A 20,813-nucleotide genomic window follows, 5' to 3' on the forward strand; every position below is an offset into this window, starting at 1 on the left:
TCAATGGTTCACAGTTGAGTTACAAGGGCATATCGAATGGGGTCCCATGGGGAATCTGTCCCAGGTCTTGTTCTATGAAATATCTTCATGAATGGTTTATGGACAATGGCACAGAGAGTACACTTGTAAAGTTTGCAAAGGATACTAAGCTGGGAGGGGTTGCAAGTACTTTGGAGGACAGAATTAGAATTCAGAATTATCTTGACAAACTGGAGAAGTGGTCTGAGTTAAATAGGATGAAATTCAATAAGGACAAATACAAAGTACTCCACTTAGGAATCAATTGCACAAACAGAAAATGTGAGATGAGTGCCTAGCAAGGAGTATTGCAGAATAGGACCTGGGAGTTACAGTGGATCACAAACTAAATATTAGTCAGCTACATAATATGGTTGCCAAAAAAATGAACATAATTCTGGAATGTGTTAGCTGGAGCGCTTTAAGCAAGAGAATGCATCCGACGAAGTGGGCATTCACCCATGAAAGTTTATACTCCAATAAGTCTGTTAGTCTATAAGGTGCCAGAGGACTCTTTTCCGCTTAAGCAAGAGAAGTAATTCTTCCACTCCACTCAGCACTGATAAGGCCTCCAATGGAGTATTGTGACCAGTTCTGAGCACCACACTTCAGGAAAAGTGTGGACAAAGCCTAGGGGGCAGCCACAAAAATTATGAAAGGTCTAGAAAACATGATCTGTGAGGGAAAAGAGAAAAAACTGTGTATGTTTCATCTGGAGAAGAGAAGGAGGGGAGACATGATAACAGTCTTCAAATAGGTAAAAGGTTATTTTAAAGAACAAGATGATAAATTGTTCTTCTTAACCACTGAGGACAGGACAAGAAGTAATGAGCTTAAATTGCAGCAAGGAAGATTTAGGTTAGACGTTAGGAAAAGCTTCCTGTCAGGGTGGATAAGCACTGGAACAAATTGCCTAGGGAGGTTGTGGGATCTCCATCATTGGAGGTTTTTAAGACAAACACCTGTCAGGGGTGGTCTAAATAATATTCACTCCTGCTTCACTGCAGGGGACTGGACTCTACGACTGATCAGTGTCCCTTCCAGTTCTACATTTCTATGATTCTGTGATCGACTTCCATGGACTACTGTTGCTTTGCAACATCTGGGAATATGTCCCTGCATCTCCTCCCCTAAGCTGTCTCTCAAAGACTGAGGGTTTTTGCCCTGAGCCCAGCTCTGCCTGTGTCACTGTGCATCCACCGTGCAGAGGTGGCTGCTTGAGTCCCCCAGCTGGGAGTGGGTGATGTGCAGAGAGCTGCGTTTCCCACTTTCCAGGCGCTCGCCTATGAACCGCCCCACAGTGACATTGTCATTAGAGCTCGCAGTCAACAGGTGGGTCGGCCCTTGCCCAGGCAGCTGCTGGTACCAGTAGAAGCTTCGGTAAGTGCTGGTGAAAGAGCAGGACATGGTGGAAACCTCCCCTTCCCCAGTAACCAGCCACTCGGGGCTCTGAACCACTTGGGCTTCACAGCAGGAGACTGGAGGGAAAAGAAATAATAGCAGGTAAAGTAAAGAATCTGAGAGTGTTACATTGACTCTTTATCTATGGATCTATCTATCCAGCCTTCCCTCTGCAGACTCCATCCATCACTCTATTGTTCTATCCCCAGTATCTATATCTACTTGTCTATACAGTTAGGTATAGATCTTGCCATCAGCATCTATTTATTCTTCTCTGTACACTCCCTGAATCTTAAAAAAGCAGGACAAGGAATGATAACAAAGAACTCCAAAGCAATATTACTGTTCAAATAGATCAGAGGCTGCGATATGTCCCATTGGCAGGCCCCTCTCCCCTGATGGGTGCAGTAGCTCATAGTTAGATAGTGTAATGGAGAGCTATCTATCTAACTATTTACCTATCCATCTATAAGATCTTGCCCCTCACTGACTTTTAAGAGTTTGCATCTTTTTACCCTTTAGAACGAGAAGATATTTGTTTCACTCACAGAGAAAAGCAAAGGTGGGGAGAAGGCTCCACAGAGCAGTTCCACTCCCTGAGGCCATGGTGAGCTCCGTTTCTTCTCTCCCTTGCAGAGGAATATACCGAGGCAGAGTCAATCCGTGGAAGGTCTGCAGGAGACCAGTGGAAATGAGAATTCTCCCTCCCCTCAGGTTTCAGCCTTCTCAGGGGGAAGGATTCTCCGCCTACAGAGGCTGCTGTTTCATTGTGTGCCCCGGGGGGGAACAGCAGCTCTGTGAACTGGGCTGGGCTGGGTACATTGAGGACAGCCCGGACCTCAGGCTGTGGGAATTAACCAGGGTCTGCAGGGGAGGAGGGTGAGCCCTCTAGCGCCATCTGCTGCCCTGGGACAGAGAGGGGATGGGAAGAAGTTCTTTGCTTCAGAGGAATCCCAGCTGAAGGATCACGAGAATGATACAGAAGCAAACACAGTTTCATTCCCCATTTTCTACACTGATTTACACCTGCTGGGGGTATGGCTACATTGGCTCCAATGGACCACTGCCAATTTACAAGAGCTGAGGATCTGTCCCTTAAAAACTCAGAGAATTGGTAAGTAAGATCCCCTGATAAGCAAGTCTATAGGGAAAAAGAGAGCAGGAGAGTTGGCAGTTTTTCTAGAGGGATATTATTATGGCCACAAGAGCAAACCATCCCAATGTATAGGAAAGTTAGGAAGTATGGCCAGGAATCATGGCCAATGGGAGCTGCGGGGGTGGAGGCTGCATGCCAGGGCAGCAGCATGGGCCACGCAGAGCCACTTGTTCCCCTCCACACACACAACAAAGGGGAGCTGCCCCAGGTAAGTGACCCTCAACCCAACCCCCTAACCCAACCCTGAGCCCTCTCCCACACCCTAATTCCCTCTCAGACCCCACACCCCAACCCTGAGCCCCTACCCTGAGCCCAAGCCCTGAGCCTGCTCCAGCACCCTAAATCCCTTCTAGATGGTAGACCCCCACAGCAAAACCCCGAGCCCCCTCCCAAACCCTAACTTTTGCCTAGGACCCAGACCCCAACCCTGAGCCCCCTCTCGCACCCTAACTCCCTCCCAGACCCCGCACTCCCACCCCATCCTCCTACCCTGAGCCCCCTCCCACACTCCAAACCCCTTGGTCCCAGCCTGGAGCCACCTCCTGCACCCCTAAGGCCTCATCCCCAGCCCCACCGTAGAGCCTGCACCCCCAGTTGGATCCCTCACCCCTCCCACACCCACCCTCCTGTCTCAGTCTTCTCCCACATACTGAACCCCGCATTTTTGGCCCTACCCTGGAGCCGAGGGGCCCCACAAAATCTAAGAGCCCCAGGACCCCAGAAGAGTTAATCCAGCCCTCGAAGGAGTACTGCAGAAAAGGATCTAGGGGTTGTAGTGGATCGCAAACTAAATATTAGTCAGCATTGTAATATTGTTGCAAAAAAAGTGAACATCATTCTGTGACTCAAGTATTGCGACCAGTTTAGGGCACCAGACTTCAGGAAAAATGTGAATAAAGCCCAGGGGGCAGAAACAAAAATTATTAAAGGTCTAGAACACATGATCTATGAGGGAAAAGAGGAAAAAACTACATGTTTCATCTGGAGAAGAGAAGGAAGGGAGACATGATAACAGCCTTCAAGTAGGTAAAAGGTTGTTTTAAAGAAGAAGGTGATAAATTGTTCTCCTTAACCGCTGAGGACAGGACAAGAAGTAATGAGCTTAAATTGCAGAAAGGGAGATTTAGTTTAGACGTTAGGAAAAGCCCCCTGTCAGGGTGGTTAAGCACTGGAATAAATTGCCTATGCAAGTTGTGGAATCTCCATCACTGGGGATTTTTAAGACCAGGTTAGACAAACACCTGTCAGGGACGGTCTAGATAATACTTACTCCTGCTTCAGTGCAGAAGCCTGACCTATATAACCTATCAGTGTCCCTTCCAGTTCTAATTTCTATGATTCTGTGATTGGCTTCCATGGAGTAATGTTGCTTTACACCGTCTGAGGATCTGTCCCTGCATTTCCTGCCCTAAGCTGTCTCTCAGAAGATGAGAGTTTTTGCCATGAGCCCAGCTCCGCCTGTGTCACTGTGCTCTCACTGCACAGAGGTAGCTGCCTGAGTCCCCCAGCTGGGAGTCGGTGATGTGTAGAGAGCTGCGTTTCCCATCTTCCAGGGGCTGCCCCACGAACCGCTGCTCGGTAGCGTTCCCCTGAGGGCTCACGGCCAGCAGGTAGGTCAGGCCTCGCCCAGGGAGCTGCTGGTACCAGTGGAAGGTTTGGTACTTGGTGGTGAACGCGCAGGACAGGGTGACAACCTCCCCTTCCCAAGTAACCAGCGACTGGGGGCTCTGATCCACTTGGGCTTCACAGCAGGAGACTGAAGGGAAACAAAATACCAGTTAAAATATAGGTGAGAGTGTTTTACTTTGTCTGTCTACCTATCTGACCATTCTTCCCTATGTGCTATCTCCCTATCCTTCCCTCTGAAGCACCTTTCCGTCCATCCATTGACCCATGCACCCTATCTCTCTCCACCTAGAATCTTCCCCAGTCTGAAAAGAGGCAAGAAATGCTAACAAAGAACCCCGGGACAAGATGACTCTGTAAATAGATCAGACACGGAGTGTGTCCCATTGGCAGCCCCCTCTTTCCCATATATAGGTGGTGTAACTCTGAATCAAACAGAGCAGGGAACTGAATCAAATACGTCTCCAGTCATTTCTGCCTCAATGTCCGACAAGCGAAGCAGCTGGCTTGGAGGAGCCCAGAGTGTTCTGAGCAGAAACTTACAGTGCAAAGGAAGAAAGACCCAGAGGATTTGCAGCCTCATGATTCCCAGAGGGGTGAGGTGAATTTCTGGCACCGGTAGCAGCCGGGCACTGAGGTGCAATGGTGCCTGGCTCATCTCGGCCTGATGTTTTGTTAGGCTCAGACACATCATGTGACACCCCCAGCCTAGGATCCTATAACTGCCGCCGCTTGCTCCTGCACAAGCTCAGCTGCCCTCTCACGGCTGTACACCCCCAGCGTAGACAAAGGCACCCAGCAAGAGGGGCTTCCTTGGGAATATCTCAACAGCACCCGCTGCGATGAGGCAGGAGGGTCCAGTGGCTAGAACGTTAGCCAAGGCCTGGGTTCGAGTCCTTCCTCCACCACAGACATTCTGGGTGGCTTTCAGCAAATCACTCAGGGCCACGTTTTTAAAGGGTGGCCCAGTGGGGTTTTCAAACACACCCAGGACCCCTAACACCCATTGATTTCAAAGGGTGTTTGGCACCGAGGCACTTGTGAAAAATCCCACCAGGTACTTAAAGCCCTTTAAAAATCTGCCCTTTTGTTCCTCAGATCCTCAGCCATAAAATGGGTGTAACTTTCCCACCTCACACGGGTATTGTGTGGGCCAATAAAGTGATGATTGTGAGGTGGGTAGACACTGTGATAATATGGCCAGAGAAATACCCAATGCAGGCAGTTTTAGGCTGGAATGGTCAAAGATTTCTGAGGGAGTTTGTAGCCCAATTTCCCTTGAATTCCACAGGGAGCTGAGCGCCTAATTCCCTTGGGCTCCTTTGAAAATATTTTAAAAGCGTTTTTGTCCCATCCCACCCCCCGACCCAACCCCTGCAGTATCTCAGCAGCAGACAGACATGACTGGATTTAGCCTGGGATTTTCAAAGGAACCAAAGGGATTTAGGAACCCATGTCCTGTTGAATTTCAGTGACATTTGGCCACCTAGCCTCACAATGGCACATTTCTTGAGTTTTTATGAAGTTAAGGAGTCTAGCAATAGTTATTCTCAGTCAGAGGAAATAAGGGGACAGATTTTCAAATATTTCTGATATCAAGAAGGCCAGAAATGACCAGGTTGCAGCAGATAAACGAATGTGTGTGTGTGTGTGTGTGTGTGTGTGTGTGTGTGTGTGTGTGAGAGAGAGAGAGAGAGAGAGAGAGAGAGTTGTGTGCAAGACTTTGAGAGAGTACATTTATGTTTGATCTGCATGCATGAGTGAGTTTGGGATGTGTGTGAGTGTGTGTGTCACTTTATGAATTTGAAGGTTGTGTATGAGTGATTGTGTGGCTGTTTGTTGTATGTAAGAGCAAATTTGGTATATGTGTTATTCTGGGAGTGCGTGACTTGTTTGTGCGTGTGAATTGTGAGTTCACTTATGTAGAAATTGTGTGTGTGTGTATGAGAGACAGAGAAGAAAGAGAGTAACTTTGTGAGTGTGTGTGACAGAGATTTTGTGTTTGTGTCTGTGACCGTGAAACACATAAGTAGTTATGTGTCTAAATGACATTTCAATGTCCAGGCTGAAATAAGGATGTGCCTTTATATTTGGTAGTAAAACAGTGGGGAAAACTCCTGCACAAATTTTCATTAATTCCTGCAGCTGTCAAAGTGCAACGCAATGGCCTCCAGATGGCAGCACGTGACCACAAGCCTGTTTGTTTGCTTTCAGAACAGGGTTTGCCACATTTTTATTACATTTTCTTTTCAGATCAACCCAGCAGGGCCTGAGGGATTTCTGTTACTTCGCTCTCGGTTTTAGGTGATGGGGAACCGTCCACTTTCAATGCAGTTTGTAGTTCCTGTGATTTGAACATGCAGGCTGAGAGTTTGAAACTAGCCTAAGAGAAAAAGATGCCCGATTCCCATTAAAATTCATGCAGCTTGAGTACCCACATTTCCAAAGCAGCCTAAGGGAACTAGATGCCCAAATACTTTTGAATTTCAATGGAAGTTGATCCTCTAAATCCCCTAGGCCTTTTTGAGAATGCCAGCCTCAGTATAAATCTGGGAGTTCTCTTTCCAGGAATAACTGAGCTCCTCTGAGCATACCATGATGTTTGCCCCTGTGCAGAGCCCTAAGTGCCAGTTAAGTCCAGAAGTGAGGGTTAAGTGTCCCTTGGGTTAAATGTCAACCCAGGATGGAATTTCAACTAGGCTTTTCAAAGGAGCCTAGGGGAATTAAATGCCCAGCAACCATTAGTTCTGAATAGATCCACAAGGAACCCAGCCCATACTTCCCCAGCCCACAGTGAGATATTAATAGATTGACTGATGGATAGATCCTAAAGTGAGAAGAGACCTTTGTGATCATCTAGTCTGACCTCCTGCTTTAACACAAGCCAGAGAAGGATACTCAGGGATACCCGCACCCAGCCCATATCTTGTGGCTGACCTAGAGGAAAGACACCCAGTCTTGATTTAAAGACTTCAAATGATGGAGAATCCACTGTGTCCCTGGGTCAGTTGTTTCAGTGTTTAATTACCCTCACTGTTAAAAATGTGCACTTTCTTTCTAGTCTTAATTTGTCTCACTCCAGCTTCCAGCCATGGGATCTTATTCTGCTTTTGTCTTGTTCCATCTCCTCTTTGCCCCGAATTTCTGAGTGCCATTCTGGTGCCGCCTTTTCCCAGAAATCAGGAAGAGGTTTTCTTCTCCAGAAACCCAACTGTGGCAGGTCTCACCCCACTTCATAGCCCTTCCCCCACCCCCACACCCCTTTCCTGCCAGTGCTCGCCTCCTAACTTCACCTGCAGGAGTCAGTTTCTTACAGTAGAGAGAGGTGTCAGGTTTTTGTTCAGGGCTCCACAAGCACCTGCAACACCATGGAGAAGTATCCCTTCCTATTGATGTACTCTGAGGCAAGGTGGTCTGTGGCTAAAATTGGAATGTATGTGCCATCAATCGGCCCGCCACAGTTAGGGAAACCCATCTCTGCAAAGTCATCCACTATTTCATGCACATTTCCCAGAGTCACGGTCCTCCATAGCAGGATATGATTTATTGCCCTGTAGACTTGAAGTAATACAGCCCCAACAGTGGACTTTCCCACTCCAAATTGATTTGCAACTGACCGGTAGCAGTTTGAATTCGCCAGCTTCCACACAGCAATTGCAACACGCTTCTCTACGGACAGGGCAGCTCTCAGCCTGGTGGCCTTGCGCCGCAGGTCGGGGGACAGCTCAGCACAGAGCTCCAGGAAGGTGCATCCTAAGGTTCTGTACCCGCTGGTCTTCATCCCACACCTGCATGACAATGCGATCCCACCCATCAGTGCTTGTTTCCCTAGCCCAAAAAGCAACGGTCTACCGTATGCAGCTGCTCTGTGAATGCCAAAAGCACTGATAAGTTGCTGCCGTCCATATCACACTCGGGTGCCTGCGGGTTGTCCTCTGTCATTAACTTAACGAGTAACTGTGCTGCCATGCGCAGTGTCCTTATGGCAGCTGACAGTGCATAGGAGAGAAGCGCGGGATCCATCCTCTCTCACTGCAGATGCTGGCGCGCACTAGAAAGACGGACCGCTGGAAAAATGGTGCGAAAGGAAGCCGGAAACCCTTGGAGGGCTGGGACAGAAAGCAGTGCATGATGGGACATTTTGCACGTCCCAGGATGTGCCGTTCTCCATTTCTGCCTTCCCACAACACCTATGGGCAGATGGTGTCACCAGGCGCTGTGGGATTCATACGCACAGTGCGTTGCTCAGACTGCTGACAATGGTGCCCCGAATGTGGACATGATCTGTCGACAGAGGGAGAAAATCTAGACACGCTTTGGTGCCTTTGCTTTTGTCGATTTTTTCATGATGACATCGACAAAACTTGGTAGTGTAGAGAAGCCCTCGCAGGGGTGGAAGTTTATTGTCTCCAAAATTGAGTGTTTTTTTCCGACAAAGTCCCGTTGCAGGGCAGTGTGTACGCTCTCGCTATTTTGCTGCCAAAAGGCAGTTTTGTTGACAAAACTTGGCAGTGTAGACAAGCCCGCAGACTCGGGGAGGTTTTTGTTCAGCTCGCCCTGCATTTCCTCTCGCTGTGCCTCTCACGGCGCAGTAATACACCCCCGAGTCCTCCACCGCCACCTTGGTGATGCGCAGCGCGGCGGACCGGCCGGAGGGGTCAATGGACAGTTCAAACCGCTCCGACGTCTCCGCGGCGTTGTAGCCAGAGATCACAGCTCGAGGGGTAGCTCCGGGGCGCTGATAGTACCAAAAAATTCTCTCGTAGCCAGCGACACTGTGGTTACAGGGGAGGTCAGCCCTGCCCCCCGCCAGGAAAAGCAGCGCAGCAGGCTGAGAAACCTTCCCGTCCACCGCTCCGCCTGGGAATAAAAGAAAACCACAGCATGAAAAATCCCCCAGACACAGACAGGGAAACTGGCAGCAGCAGAAGCAGCAGCGTGAAGTGTCGCCGAGAAGGACACCTGGACACAGGTGAAAATTGATAAATTAAGGGGGGAATAATGCCCAGAAATGCCACGTGGGAATCTGACTCACTGGAAACAAGGAGCAGCGCAGTCATGGAGACCAGGGTTTTAAGCATCCTCTCAATGAAGATTCGGTGTCTCTGCGCTTCTGCAAGAGGAGCAGCTCCGTTTTCTCTCCACTCAGGCACCCCCAGCCCCCAGCAATGTTAAAAGAAATTAATTAAGCTCTTCTCGCAGAGGGAAGCCGGCCTCTGTCTTCTGAGGGCTGAAGGAATCCGGGAACGCTGCTTCCGCTCCGAATTAAATTGTGACTTTTTGTGTCAAGCACCAAACCTCTCTGTGCTTGGTTGGTAGCTGCCTTTGCGCTGAGCTGCTAAAAAGTCTCGCAGGGTCCGGGACTGGAGGGGTTGGGGTGAGGCTTAACGGAGGAAGTGGAGAGAAAAAAACTGGATTTATAGACCAACCAGAAAGTGGTCTCAGTTCTGGAGAGCCCCCTCCCGGGTTCTTGTCTGAACGGCACAGGGATACGGGGGAGCAGAAAACTTTGTTCTGGCTTTCATGGGCGCGGGGGGGGAGGGGGGGTTAGTTTTGTTTGTTTCTTGTTGCTAATGAAACGTGGATGACCTTATAGCTTTGAAGCCAGAGATATTTTGCATTCGGCTCCCTTAAGGGAAGGTGGTTTCCCTCTGATTATGTTTAGAAATGAACTTTCCTTGAGAAAGTATCCCGTGGGAAAAAAAGAAAAGAAAATGAATTCGTGTCTCGGATTTCTTGTAATCTAGTCACCACAATGAACACATGTGGAGTGACTCCGGATTTACGCTGATCTTCACACAGCTGTCCCAGGATCTGAAGGCCTGGGTTCCAGTCCCCTGGTCCTCACGATATGGCCCCGTTGATTTCACTAGAGCTGTTTTCATTTATAACAGGTCAGGATCTGTCCCTATGGCTGCCATGGAATTACGCTGCTTTAAACCACCTGGGGAACTGCCCCTGCATTTCCTCCCCTAAGCTGCCTGTCAGAGACTGAGGGTTTTTGCCCTGAGCCCAGCTCTGCCTGTGTCACTGTGCATCCACCGCGCAGAGGTAGCTGCCTGAGTCCCCCAGCTGGGAGTCGGTGATGTGCAGAGAGCTGCGTTTCCCACTTTCCAGGCGCTCGCCTATGAACCGCCCCACAGTGACATTGTTATTAGAGCTTGTGGTCAACAGGTGAGTCGGCCCTTGCCCAGGCAACTGCTGGTACCAGTAGAAGATTTGGTAAGCGCTGGTGAAAGAGCAGGACAGTGTGGAGACCTCCCCTTCCCCTGCAATCAGCCACTCGGGGCTCTGAACCACTTGGGCTTCGCAGAGGGAGACTGCAGGGAAACAAAATAATAGCAGGTAAAATAAAGAATATGAGAGTGTTACATTGTCTGTTTATCTATGGATCTAACTATCTAGCCTTCCCTCTGCAGCCTCCATCCATCATTCTATTGTTCCATGCCCAATATCTATTTCTACATGTCTATATATCAATACAGATAGATATAGATCTTTCCATCTACATCTCTATATTTCTCTCTGTTCTCGTCCCGAATCTTAAAAAGCAGGACAAGAAATGCTAACAAATAACTCCAACGCAATATTACTATTCAAATAGATCAGATGCTGAATTATGGCCCATTGGCAGACCCCTCTCTCCTGACTTGTGCAGTAGCTCTTTAGATAGATCGATAGATAGATGGATAGATAGATAGATAGAGGCGGTATATGGGGATGGATGGATAGATAGATCGATAGATAGATCCCTACTGACAGAGCCATGAAGAAAGGCTAACAGATCTTGTCCCTCACTGACTTCCAAGATTCTGCATCTTTGTGCCCTTTAGAACGAGAAAATATTTGTTTCACTCACACAGAAAAACAAAGGTGAGGAGAAGGCTCCACAGAGCAGCTCCACTCTCTGAGGCCATGGTGAGCTCCGTTTCTTCTCTCCCTTGCAGATGCAGATACCGAAGCAGAATCAATCCAAGGAGGGTCTGAAGGAGACCAGTGGAAACGAGAATTTTCTGTCCTTTCAGGTTTCAGTCTTCTCAGGGGGAAGGATTCTCCGCCTATAGAGGCTGCTGTTTCATTGTGTGCCCCGGGGAGGAACAGCAGCTCTGTGAACTGGGCTGGGCTGGGTACATTGAGGACAGCCCGGACCTCAGGCTGTGGGAATTAACCAGGGTCTGCAGGGGAGGAGGGTGAGCCCTCTAGCGCCATCTGCTGTCCGGTTAGAGAAAAGCGGGGGAGAAATTCTTTGATACAGGGGAATTCCAGCTTTTATCATGGGAATGATACGGAACCAGGCACAGCTGCACCATCCATTTTCTCCTGTGGATCTTGGCCGATTTACATCAGCTGGGGGCATGGCTCCATTGACGCCAATAGACCACTGCCAAGTTAGGAAAGCTGAGATCTAACCCCTTGAAAACACAGACAATTGGTAAGTAAGAGCCCCTGGGAAGCAGGTCTATGGGGAGAAACAGAGCAGGAGAGTTTGCAGTTTTTTAGAGAGATATTAATAGGGGTACAAAAGCAAACTATCCCAACCAATAGGAAAGTTAGGAATTGTGGTAAGAGGCCACCTTGGCTTAATCAGGAGGTCTTCAATGACCTGAAAGTCAAAAAAAAAAAAAAAAAAAAGTCAGGCAAAAAGCAGAAACTAGATTAAATTACAAAGGACAAATACTTTTAAAAACGCACAAGCATGTAGGGACTAAATTAGAAAGGCCAAGGCACAAAATGAGATTAAACTAGTTAGGATCATAAAGGATATCAAGGCAGTATTTGACAAATAAATAAGAACAGAGAGGAAGACCAAGGACAGGATAGACTCATTACTCACTAAGGATGGAAAGAGTATAACAGAAAATGCTGCAATGGCTGAATTGTTCAATGCCCTTTTTGTTTCAGTTTCCACCCCCCTCCCCCCCCCAAAAAAAAGTTAAGTAATCAGGCAGCTAACATAGTGAACATCAGTGTAAATGGGGCAGGATCTGAGCTAAAACAGGAAAAGAACAAATTAAGAATTACTTAGACAAGTTAAGTGTCTTCAAGATAGCAGGGCCTAATGAAATACAGCCTAGAATACTTAAGGAACTGGCTGAATCCATTAGCAATTTATCTTTGATAACTTAGGGAGGACAGGACAGATACCAGAGAACTGGAGAAGGGCAAATATAGTACCTAGTTATAAAAAGGGCAATATGGAAAACGAGGGGAATTATAAACCAGTAGGCTTAATTTCAGTATCTGGAAAGATAATGGAGCAAATAATCAGTCAATCTATTTGTAACCTCTGAGATGAAAATAAGGTAATAAATAACAGTCAACATGGATTTTCCAAGAAAAAAATCATGTCAAACCAAGGTAGTAACCTTCTTTGACAGAATAACAAGTTTTGTGGGTGGGGGGAAGCTGTAGATGGGATATTTCTCAACATTAGTAAGACTTTTGATACAATCTCACATAACTTTGTCATAAACAAACTAAAGAAATATCACCTAGACCAGGGCTTCTCAAACTCGGTCCATGGCTTGTTCAGGGTAAGCCCCTGGCACGCTGCAAGATGCTTTGTTTACCTGAGCATCTGCAGGTACGGCAGCTCGCAGCTCCCAGTGGCTGCGGTGCAGCGTTCCTGGCCAATGGGAGCTGCGGGAAGCGGCGCGGTCCAGGCCACCACTTCCTGCACCTCCCATTGGCTGGAAACAGTGAACCGTGGTCACTGGGAGCTGCAAGCTGCCGTACCTGCAGATGCTCAGGTAAACAAAGCATCTTGCAGCGTGTCAGGGGCTTACCCTTAACAAGCCATGGACCAGGTTTGAGAAGCCCTGGTCTCGATAATTCTTACTCCTTCTTCAGTGCATGGGATTGGACTCTACGACTGATCAGTGTCCCTTCCAGTTCTACATTTCTATGATTCTGTGATCGACTTCCATGGACTACTGTTGCTTTGCAACATCTGGGAATATGTCCCTGCATCTCCTCCCCTAAGCTGTCTCTCAAATACTGAGGGTTTTTGCCCTGAGCCCAGCTCTGCCTGTGTCACTGTGCATCCACCGCGCAGAGGTAGCTGCTTGAGTCCCCCAGCTGGGAGTGGGTGATGTGCAGAGAGCTGCGTTTCCCATTTTCCAGGCGCTCGCCTATGAACCGCCCCACAGTGACATTGTCATTAGAGCTCGCAGTCAACAGGTGTCGGCCCTTGCCCAGGCAGCTGCTGGTACCAGTAGAAGCTTCGGTAAGTGCTGGTGAAAGAGCAGGACATGGTGGAAACCTCCCCTTCCCCAGTAACCAGCCACTCGGGGCTCTGAACCACTTGGGCTTCACAGCAGGAGACTGGAGGGAAACAAATGGGTGCAGTAGCTCTGAGAGAGAGAGAGAGAGAGAGAGAGAGAGAGAGAGAGATCTTCATTTCTCTATCTATCTAAGAGATTTTAACTCTCACTGACATCTAAGAATCTGCATCCTTTTGCCCTCTAGAACAAGGAAATATTTGTTTCACTCGCAGAGAAAAACAAAGGTGAGGAGAAGGCCCCACAGAGTAGCTCCACTCTCTGAGGCCATGGTGAGCTCTGTTCTTCTCTCCCTTGCAGATGCAGATACTGAAGCAGAGTCAATCCGAGAAAGGTCTGCAGGAGACCAGTGGAAATGAGAATTTTCTGTCCCTTCAGGTTACAGCCTCTCAAGGGGAAGGATGGCAATGATACAGAGCCATACACCTCTTCAACATGCATTTACTCCAATGGACCTACCCCGATTTAAAGCAGCTGGGGATATGGCTACATTGACTCCAATGGACCACTGCCAATTCAAAAGAGCTGAGGATCTGTCCCCTTGAAAGCTCAGAGAATTGGTAGGTAAGATCCCCTGGGAAGCAAATCTATGGGGGGGAAAGAGTTCAGGAGAGTTGGCGGTTTTTAGAGAGATATTATGAAGGGCACAAGAGCAAACTATCCCAAGGTATGGGAAGGTTAGGAAGTATGGTATGAGGCCACCTTGGCTCAACCAGGAGGTTTTCAATGACCTGAAGCTCAAAAAAACAAAAAGAAAAAAAAAAGAAAGAAAGAAACAGGCAAACAGTAGAAACGAGAGCAAATATTAAAAAACAGCAGCACAAGCATCTCGGGAACAAATTAGAAAAGCCAAGGCACAAAATGACATTAAACTAGCTAGGGTCATAAAGGATAACAAAGTATTTTACAAATATACAAGAAGAATGAGGAAGACCAAGAACAGGGTTGGCCCACTACTCAATAAGGATGGAAAGACAATAACAGAAAATGCAGCAATGGCTGAATTGTTAAATGCCTATTTTGTTTCCGTTTTCACCAAAAAAGTTAAGTGATTGGGCAGCTAACATAGTGGACGTCAGAGTGTAAATGGGGGTAGGAACTGAGGCTAAAACAGGAAAAGAAAAAATTAAGAATTACTTAGACAAGTTAGATGTCTTCAAGTAGGCAGGACCTGATGAAATACATCCTAGTAACTGGATGAAGAGTTCTCTGAGCATCAGTGATTATCTTTGAGAACTTATGGAGGACGGGAGAGACAACAGAGGACTGGAGAAGGACAAATGTAGTGCCTGTCTTTAAAAAGGGAATATGGACAACCCTGGGAATTATAAACCAGTCAGCTTAATTTCAGGGTCTGCAAAGATAATGTAGCAAAACATGATCAAACAATCTATTTGTAATCTCCTAGAAGAAAATAAGATAATAAATAACAGCCAGCATGGATTTGTCAAGAACAAATCATGTCAAACCAAGGTAGTTCCCTCTTTAACAAGTCTCATGGATAGGGGAGAAGTGGTAGATGGGATATGTCTCAACTTTAGTAAGACTTTTGCTACTATCTCACCTGACTTTCTCAAAAACAAATTAGAGAAATATCACCCAGACAAATCTTATATAAGATGGGTGCACAACTGCCTGGAAAAGTGTACACAGAGAATAGTTATCAATGGTTCACAGTTGAGTTACAAGGGCATATCGAATGGGGTCCCATGGGGAATCTGTCCCAGGTCTTGTTCTATGAAATATCTTCATGAATGGTTTATGGACAATGGCACAGAGAGTACACTTGTAAAGTTTGCAAAGGATACTAAGCTGGGAGGGGTTGCAAGTACTTTGGAGGACAGAATTAGAATTCAGAATTATCTTGACAAACTGGAGAAGTGGTCTGAGTTAAATAGGATGAAATTCAATAAGGACAAATACAAAGTACTCCACTTAGGAATCAATTGCACAAACAGAAAATGTGAGATGAGTGCCTAGCAAGGAGTATTGCAGAATAGGACCTGGGAGTTACAGTGGATCACAAACTAAATATTAGTCAGCTACATAATATGGTTGCCAAAAAAATGAACATAATTCTGGAATGTGTTAGCTGGAGCGCTTTAAGCAAGAGAATGCATCCGACGAAGTGGGCATTCACCCATGAAAGTTTATACTCCAATAAGTCTGTTAGTCTATAAGGTGCCAGAGGACTCTTTTCCGCTTAAGCAAGAGAAGTAATTCTTCCACTCCACTCAGCACTGATAAGGCCTCCAATGGAGTATTGTGACCAGTTCTGAGCACCACACTTCAGGAAAAGTGTGGACAAAGCCTAGGGGGCAGCCACAAAAATTATGAAAGGTCTAGAAAACATGATCTGTGAGGGAAAAGAGAAAAAACTGTGTATGTTTCATCTGGAGAAGAGAAGGAGGGGAGACATGATAACAGTCTTCAAATAGGTAAAAGGTTATTTTAAAGAACAAGATGATAAATTGTTCTTCTTAACCACTGAGGACAGGACAAGAAGTAATGAGCTTAAATTGCAGCAAGGAAGATTTAGGTTAGACGTTAGGAAAAGCTTCCTGTCAGGGTGGATAAGCACTGGAACAAATTGCCTAGGGAGGTTGTGGGATCTCCATCATTGGAGGTTTTTAAGACAAACACCTGTCAGGGGTGGTCTAAATAATATTCACTCCTGCTTCACTGCAGGGGACTGGACTCTACGACTGATCAGTGTCCCTTCCAGTTCTACATTTCTATGATTCTGTGATCGACTTCCATGGACTACTGTTGCTTTGCAACATCTGGGAATATGTCCCTGCATCTCCTCCCCTAAGCTGTCTCTCAAAGACTGAGGGTTTTTGCCCTGAGCCCAGCTCTGCCTGTGTCACTGTGCATCCACCGTGCAGAGGTGGCTGCTTGAGTCCCCCAGCTGGGAGTGGGTGATGTGCAGAGAGCTGCGTTTCCCACTTTCCAGGCGCTCGCCTATGAACCGCCCCACAGTGACATTGTCATTAGAGCTCGCAGTCAACAGGTGGGTCGGCCCTTGCCCAGGCAGCTGCTGGTACCAGTAGAAGCTTCGGTAAGTGCTGGTGAAAGAGCAGGACATGGTGGAAACCTCCCCTTCCCCAGTAACCAGCCACTCGGGGCTCTGAACCACTTGGGCTTCACAGCAGGAGACTGGAGGGAAAAGAAATAATAGCAGGTAAAGTAAAGAATCTGAGAGTGTTACATTGACTCTTTATCTATGGATCTATCTATCCAGCCTTCCCTCTGCAGACTCCATCCATCACTCTATTGTTCTATCCCCAGTATCTATATCTACTTGTCTATACAGTTAGGTATAGATCTTGCCATCAGCATCTATTTATTCTTCTCTGTACACTCCCTGAATCTTAAAAAAGCAGGACAAGGAATGATAACAAAGAACTCCAAAGCAATATTACTGTTCAAATAGATCAGAGGCTGCGATATGTCCCATTGGCAGGCCCCTCTCCCCTGATGGGTGCAGTAGCTCATAGTTAGATAGTGTAATGGAGAGCTATCTATCTAACTATTTACCTATCCATCTATAAGATCTTGCCCCTCACTGACTTTTAAGAGTTTGCATCTTTTTACCCTTTAGAACGAGAAGATATTTGTTTCACTCACAGAGAAAAGCAAAGGTGGGGAGAAGGCTCCACAGAGCAGTTCCACTCCCTGAGGCCATGGTGAGCTCCGTTTCTTCTCTCCCTTGCAGAGGAATATACCGAGGCAGAGTCAATCCGTGGAAGGTCTGCAGGAGACCAGTGGAAATGAGAATTCTCCCTCCCCTCAGGTTTCAGCCTTCTCAGGGGGAAGGATTCTCCGCCTACAGAGGCTGCTGTTTCATTGTGTGCCCCGGGGGGGAACAGCAGCTCTGTGAACTGGGCTGGGCTGGGTACATTGAGGACAGCCCGGACCTCAGGCTGTGGGAATTAACCAGGGTCTGCAGGGGAGGAGGGTGAGCCCTCTAGCGCCATCTGCTGCCCTGGGACAGAGAGGGGATGGGAAGAAGTTCTTTGCTTCAGAGGAATCCCAGCTGAAGGATCACGAGAATGATACAGAAGCAAACACAGTTTCATTCCCCATTTTCTACACTGATTTACACCTGCTGGGGGTATGGCTACATTGGCTCCAATGGACCACTGCCAATTTACAAGAGCTGAGGATCTGTCCCTTAAAAACTCAGAGAATTGGTAAGTAAGATCCCCTGATAAGCAAGTCTATAGGGAAAAAGAGAGCAGGAGAGTTGGCAGTTTTTCTAGAGGGATATTATTATGGCCACAAGAGCAAACCATCCCAATGTATAGGAAAGTTAGGAAGTATGGCCAGGAATCATGGCCAATGGGAGCTGCGGGGGTGGAGGCTGCATGCCAGGGCAGCAGCATGGGCCACGCAGAGCCACTTGTTCCCCTCCACACACACAACAAAGGGGAGCTGCCCCAGGTAAGTGACCCTCAACCCAACCCCCTAACCCAACCCTGAGCCCTCTCCCACACCCTAATTCCCTCTCAGACCCCACACCCCAACCCTGAGCCCCTACCCTGAGCCCAAGCCCTGAGCCTGCTCCAGCACCCTAAATCCCTTCTAGATGGTAGACCCCCACAGCAAAACCCCGAGCCCCCTCCCAAACCCTAACTTTTGCCTAGGACCCAGACCCCAACCCTGAGCCCCCTCTCGCACCCTAACTCCCTCCCAGACCCCGCACTCCCACCCCATCCTCCTACCCTGAGCCCCCTCCCACACTCCAAACCCCTTGGTCCCAGCCTGGAGCCACCTCCTGCACCCCTAAGGCCTCATCCCCAGCCCCACCGTAGAGCCTGCACCCCCAGTTGGATCCCTCACCCCTCCCACACCCACCCTCCTGTCTCAGTCTTCTCCCACATACTGAACCCCGCATTTTTGGCCCTACCCTGGAGCCGAGGGGCCCCACAAAATCTAAGAGCCCCAGGACCCCAGAAGAGTTAATCCAGCCCTCGAAGGAGTACTGCAGAAAAGGATCTAGGGGTTGTAGTGGATCGCAAACTAAATATTAGTCAGCATTGTAATATTGTTGCAAAAAAAGTGAACATCATTCTGTGACTCAAGTATTGCGACCAGTTTAGGGCACCAGACTTCAGGAAAAATGTGAATAAAGCCCAGGGGGCAGAAACAAAAATTATTAAAGGTCTAGAACACATGATCTATGAGGGAAAAGAGGAAAAAACTACATGTTTCATCTGGAGAAGAGAAGGAAGGGAGACATGATAACAGCCTTCAAGTAGGTAAAAGGTTGTTTTAAAGAAGAAGGTGATAAATTGTTCTCCTTAACCGCTGAGGACAGGACAAGAAGTAATGAGCTTAAATTGCAGAAAGGGAGATTTAGTTTAGACGTTAGGAAAAGCCCCCTGTCAGGGTGGTTAAGCACTGGAATAAATTGCCTATGCAAGTTGTGGAATCTCCATCACTGGGGATTTTTAAGACCAGGTTAGACAAACACCTGTCAGGGACGGTCTAGATAATACTTACTCCTGCTTCAGTGCAGAAGCCTGACCTATATAACCTATCAGTGTCCCTTCCAGTTCTAATTTCTATGATTCTGTGATTGGCTTCCATGGAGTAATGTTGCTTTACACCGTCTGAGGATCTGTCCCTGCATTTCCTGCCCTAAGCTGTCTCTCAGAAGATGAGAGTTTTTGCCATGAGCCCAGCTCCGCCTGTGTCACTGTGCTCTCACTGCACAGAGGTAGCTGCCTGAGTCCCCCAGCTGGGAGTCGGTGATGTGTAGAGAGCTGCGTTTCCCATCTTCCAGGGGCTGCCCCACGAACCGCTGCTCGGTAGCGTTCCCCTGAGGGCTCACGGCCAGCAGGTAGGTCAGGCCTCGCCCAGGGAGCTGCTGGTACCAGTGGAAGGTTTGGTACTTGGTGGTGAACGCGCAGGACAGGGTGACAACCTCCCCTTCCCAAGTAACCAGCGACTGGGGGCTGTGATCCACTTGGGCTTCACAGCAGGAGACTGAAGGGAAACAAAATACCAGTTAAAATATAGGTGAGAGTGTTTTACTTTGTCTGTCTACCTATCTGACCATTCTTCCCTATGTGCTATCTCCCTATCCTTCCCTCTGAAGCACCTTTCCGTCCATCCATTGACCCATGCACCCTATCTCTCTCCACCTAGAATCTTCCCCAGTCTGAAAAGAGGCAAGAAATGCTAACAAAGAACCCCGGGACAAGATGACTCTGTAAATAGATCAGACACGGAGTGTGTCCCATTGGCAGCCCCCTCTTTCCCATATATAGGTGGTGTAACTCTGAATCAAACAGAGCAGGGAACTGAATCAAATACGTCTCCAGTCATTTCTGCCTCAATGTCCGACAAGCGAAGCAGCTGGCTTGGAGGAGCCCAGAGTGTTCTGAGCAGAAACTTACAGTGCAAAGGAAGAAAGACCCAGAGGATTTGCAGCCTCATGATTCCCAGAGGGGTGAGGTGAATTTCTGGCACCGGTAGCAGCCGGGCACTGAGGTGCAATGGTGCCTGGCTCATCTCGGCCTGATGTTTTGTTAGGCTCAGACACATCATGTGACACCCCCAGCCTAGGATCCTATAACTGCCGCCGCTTGCTCCTGCACAAGCTCAGCTGCCCTCTCACGGCTGTACACCCCCAGCGTAGACAAAGGCACCCAGCAAGAGGGGCTTCCTTGGGAATATCTCAACAGCACCCGCTGCGATGAGGCAGGAGGGTCCAGTGGCTAGAACGTTAGCCAAGGCCTGGGTTCGAGTCCTTCCTCCACCACAGACATTCTGGGTGGCTTTCAGCAAATCACTCAGGGCCACGTTTTTAAAGGGTGGCCCAGTGGGGTTTTCAAACACACCCAGGACCCCTAACACCCATTGATTTCAAAGGGTGTTTGGCACCGAGGCACTTGTGAAAAATCCCACCAGGTACTTAAAGCCCTTTAAAAATCTGCCCTTTTGTTCCTCAGATCCTCAGCCATAAAATGGGTGTAACTTTCCCACCTCACACGGGTATTGTGTGGGCCAATAAAGTGATGATTGTGAGGTGGGTAGACACTGTGATAATATGGCCAGAGAAATACCCAATGCAGGCAGTTTTAGGCTGGAATGGTCAAAGATTTCTGAGGGAGTTTGTAGCCCAATTTCCCTTGAATTCCACAGGGAGCTGAGCGCCTAATTCCCTTGGGCTCCTTTGAAAATATTTTAAAAGCGTTTTTGTCCCATCCCACCCCCCGACCCAACCCCTGCAGTATCTCAGCAGCAGACAGACATGACTGGATTTAGCCTGGGATTTTCAAAGGAACCAAAGGGATTTAGGAACCCATGTCCTGTTGAAT

The 20,813-nt window shown here is 48.0% G+C and overlaps 2 long non-coding RNA genes and 2 gene segments (V, D, J or C); 1 reads left to right on the forward strand and 3 right to left on the reverse strand.

Moving 5' to 3' along the window:
• Positions 1-4,038: 4,038 nt before the first annotated feature.
• LOC141997201 (T cell receptor alpha variable 41-like) lies at positions 4,039-4,859 on the reverse strand. The segment is given in 2 exon segments: positions 4,039-4,331; positions 4,745-4,859. Coding segments are annotated over 2 exon segments (408 nt in total).
• A 778-nt stretch (positions 4,860-5,637) lies between these two features.
• Positions 5,638-10,212, reverse strand: LOC141997040 (T cell receptor alpha variable 26-1-like). The segment is given in 2 exon segments: positions 5,638-9,061; positions 9,237-10,212. Coding segments are annotated over 2 exon segments (438 nt in total).
• On the forward strand, positions 8,341-11,844 carry LOC141997041 (uncharacterized). The gene is made up of 2 exons (XR_012641675.1): positions 8,341-10,546; positions 11,149-11,844. It is a non-coding gene; the product is annotated as an uncharacterized LOC141997041 (long non-coding RNA).
• LOC141997042 (uncharacterized) lies at positions 10,616-19,362 on the reverse strand. The gene is made up of 3 exons (XR_012641676.1): positions 18,991-19,362; positions 17,113-17,236; positions 10,616-11,804 (listed from the first exon to the last, which is right to left on the reverse strand). It is a non-coding gene; the product is annotated as an uncharacterized LOC141997042 (long non-coding RNA).
• Positions 19,363-20,813: the final 1,451 nt, after the last annotated feature.

The sequence above is a fragment of the Natator depressus genome, chromosome 13, assembly GCF_965152275.1.
Source record: "Natator depressus isolate rNatDep1 chromosome 13, rNatDep2.hap1, whole genome shotgun sequence".
Lineage (NCBI taxonomy): Eukaryota > Metazoa > Chordata > Testudines > Cheloniidae > Natator > Natator depressus.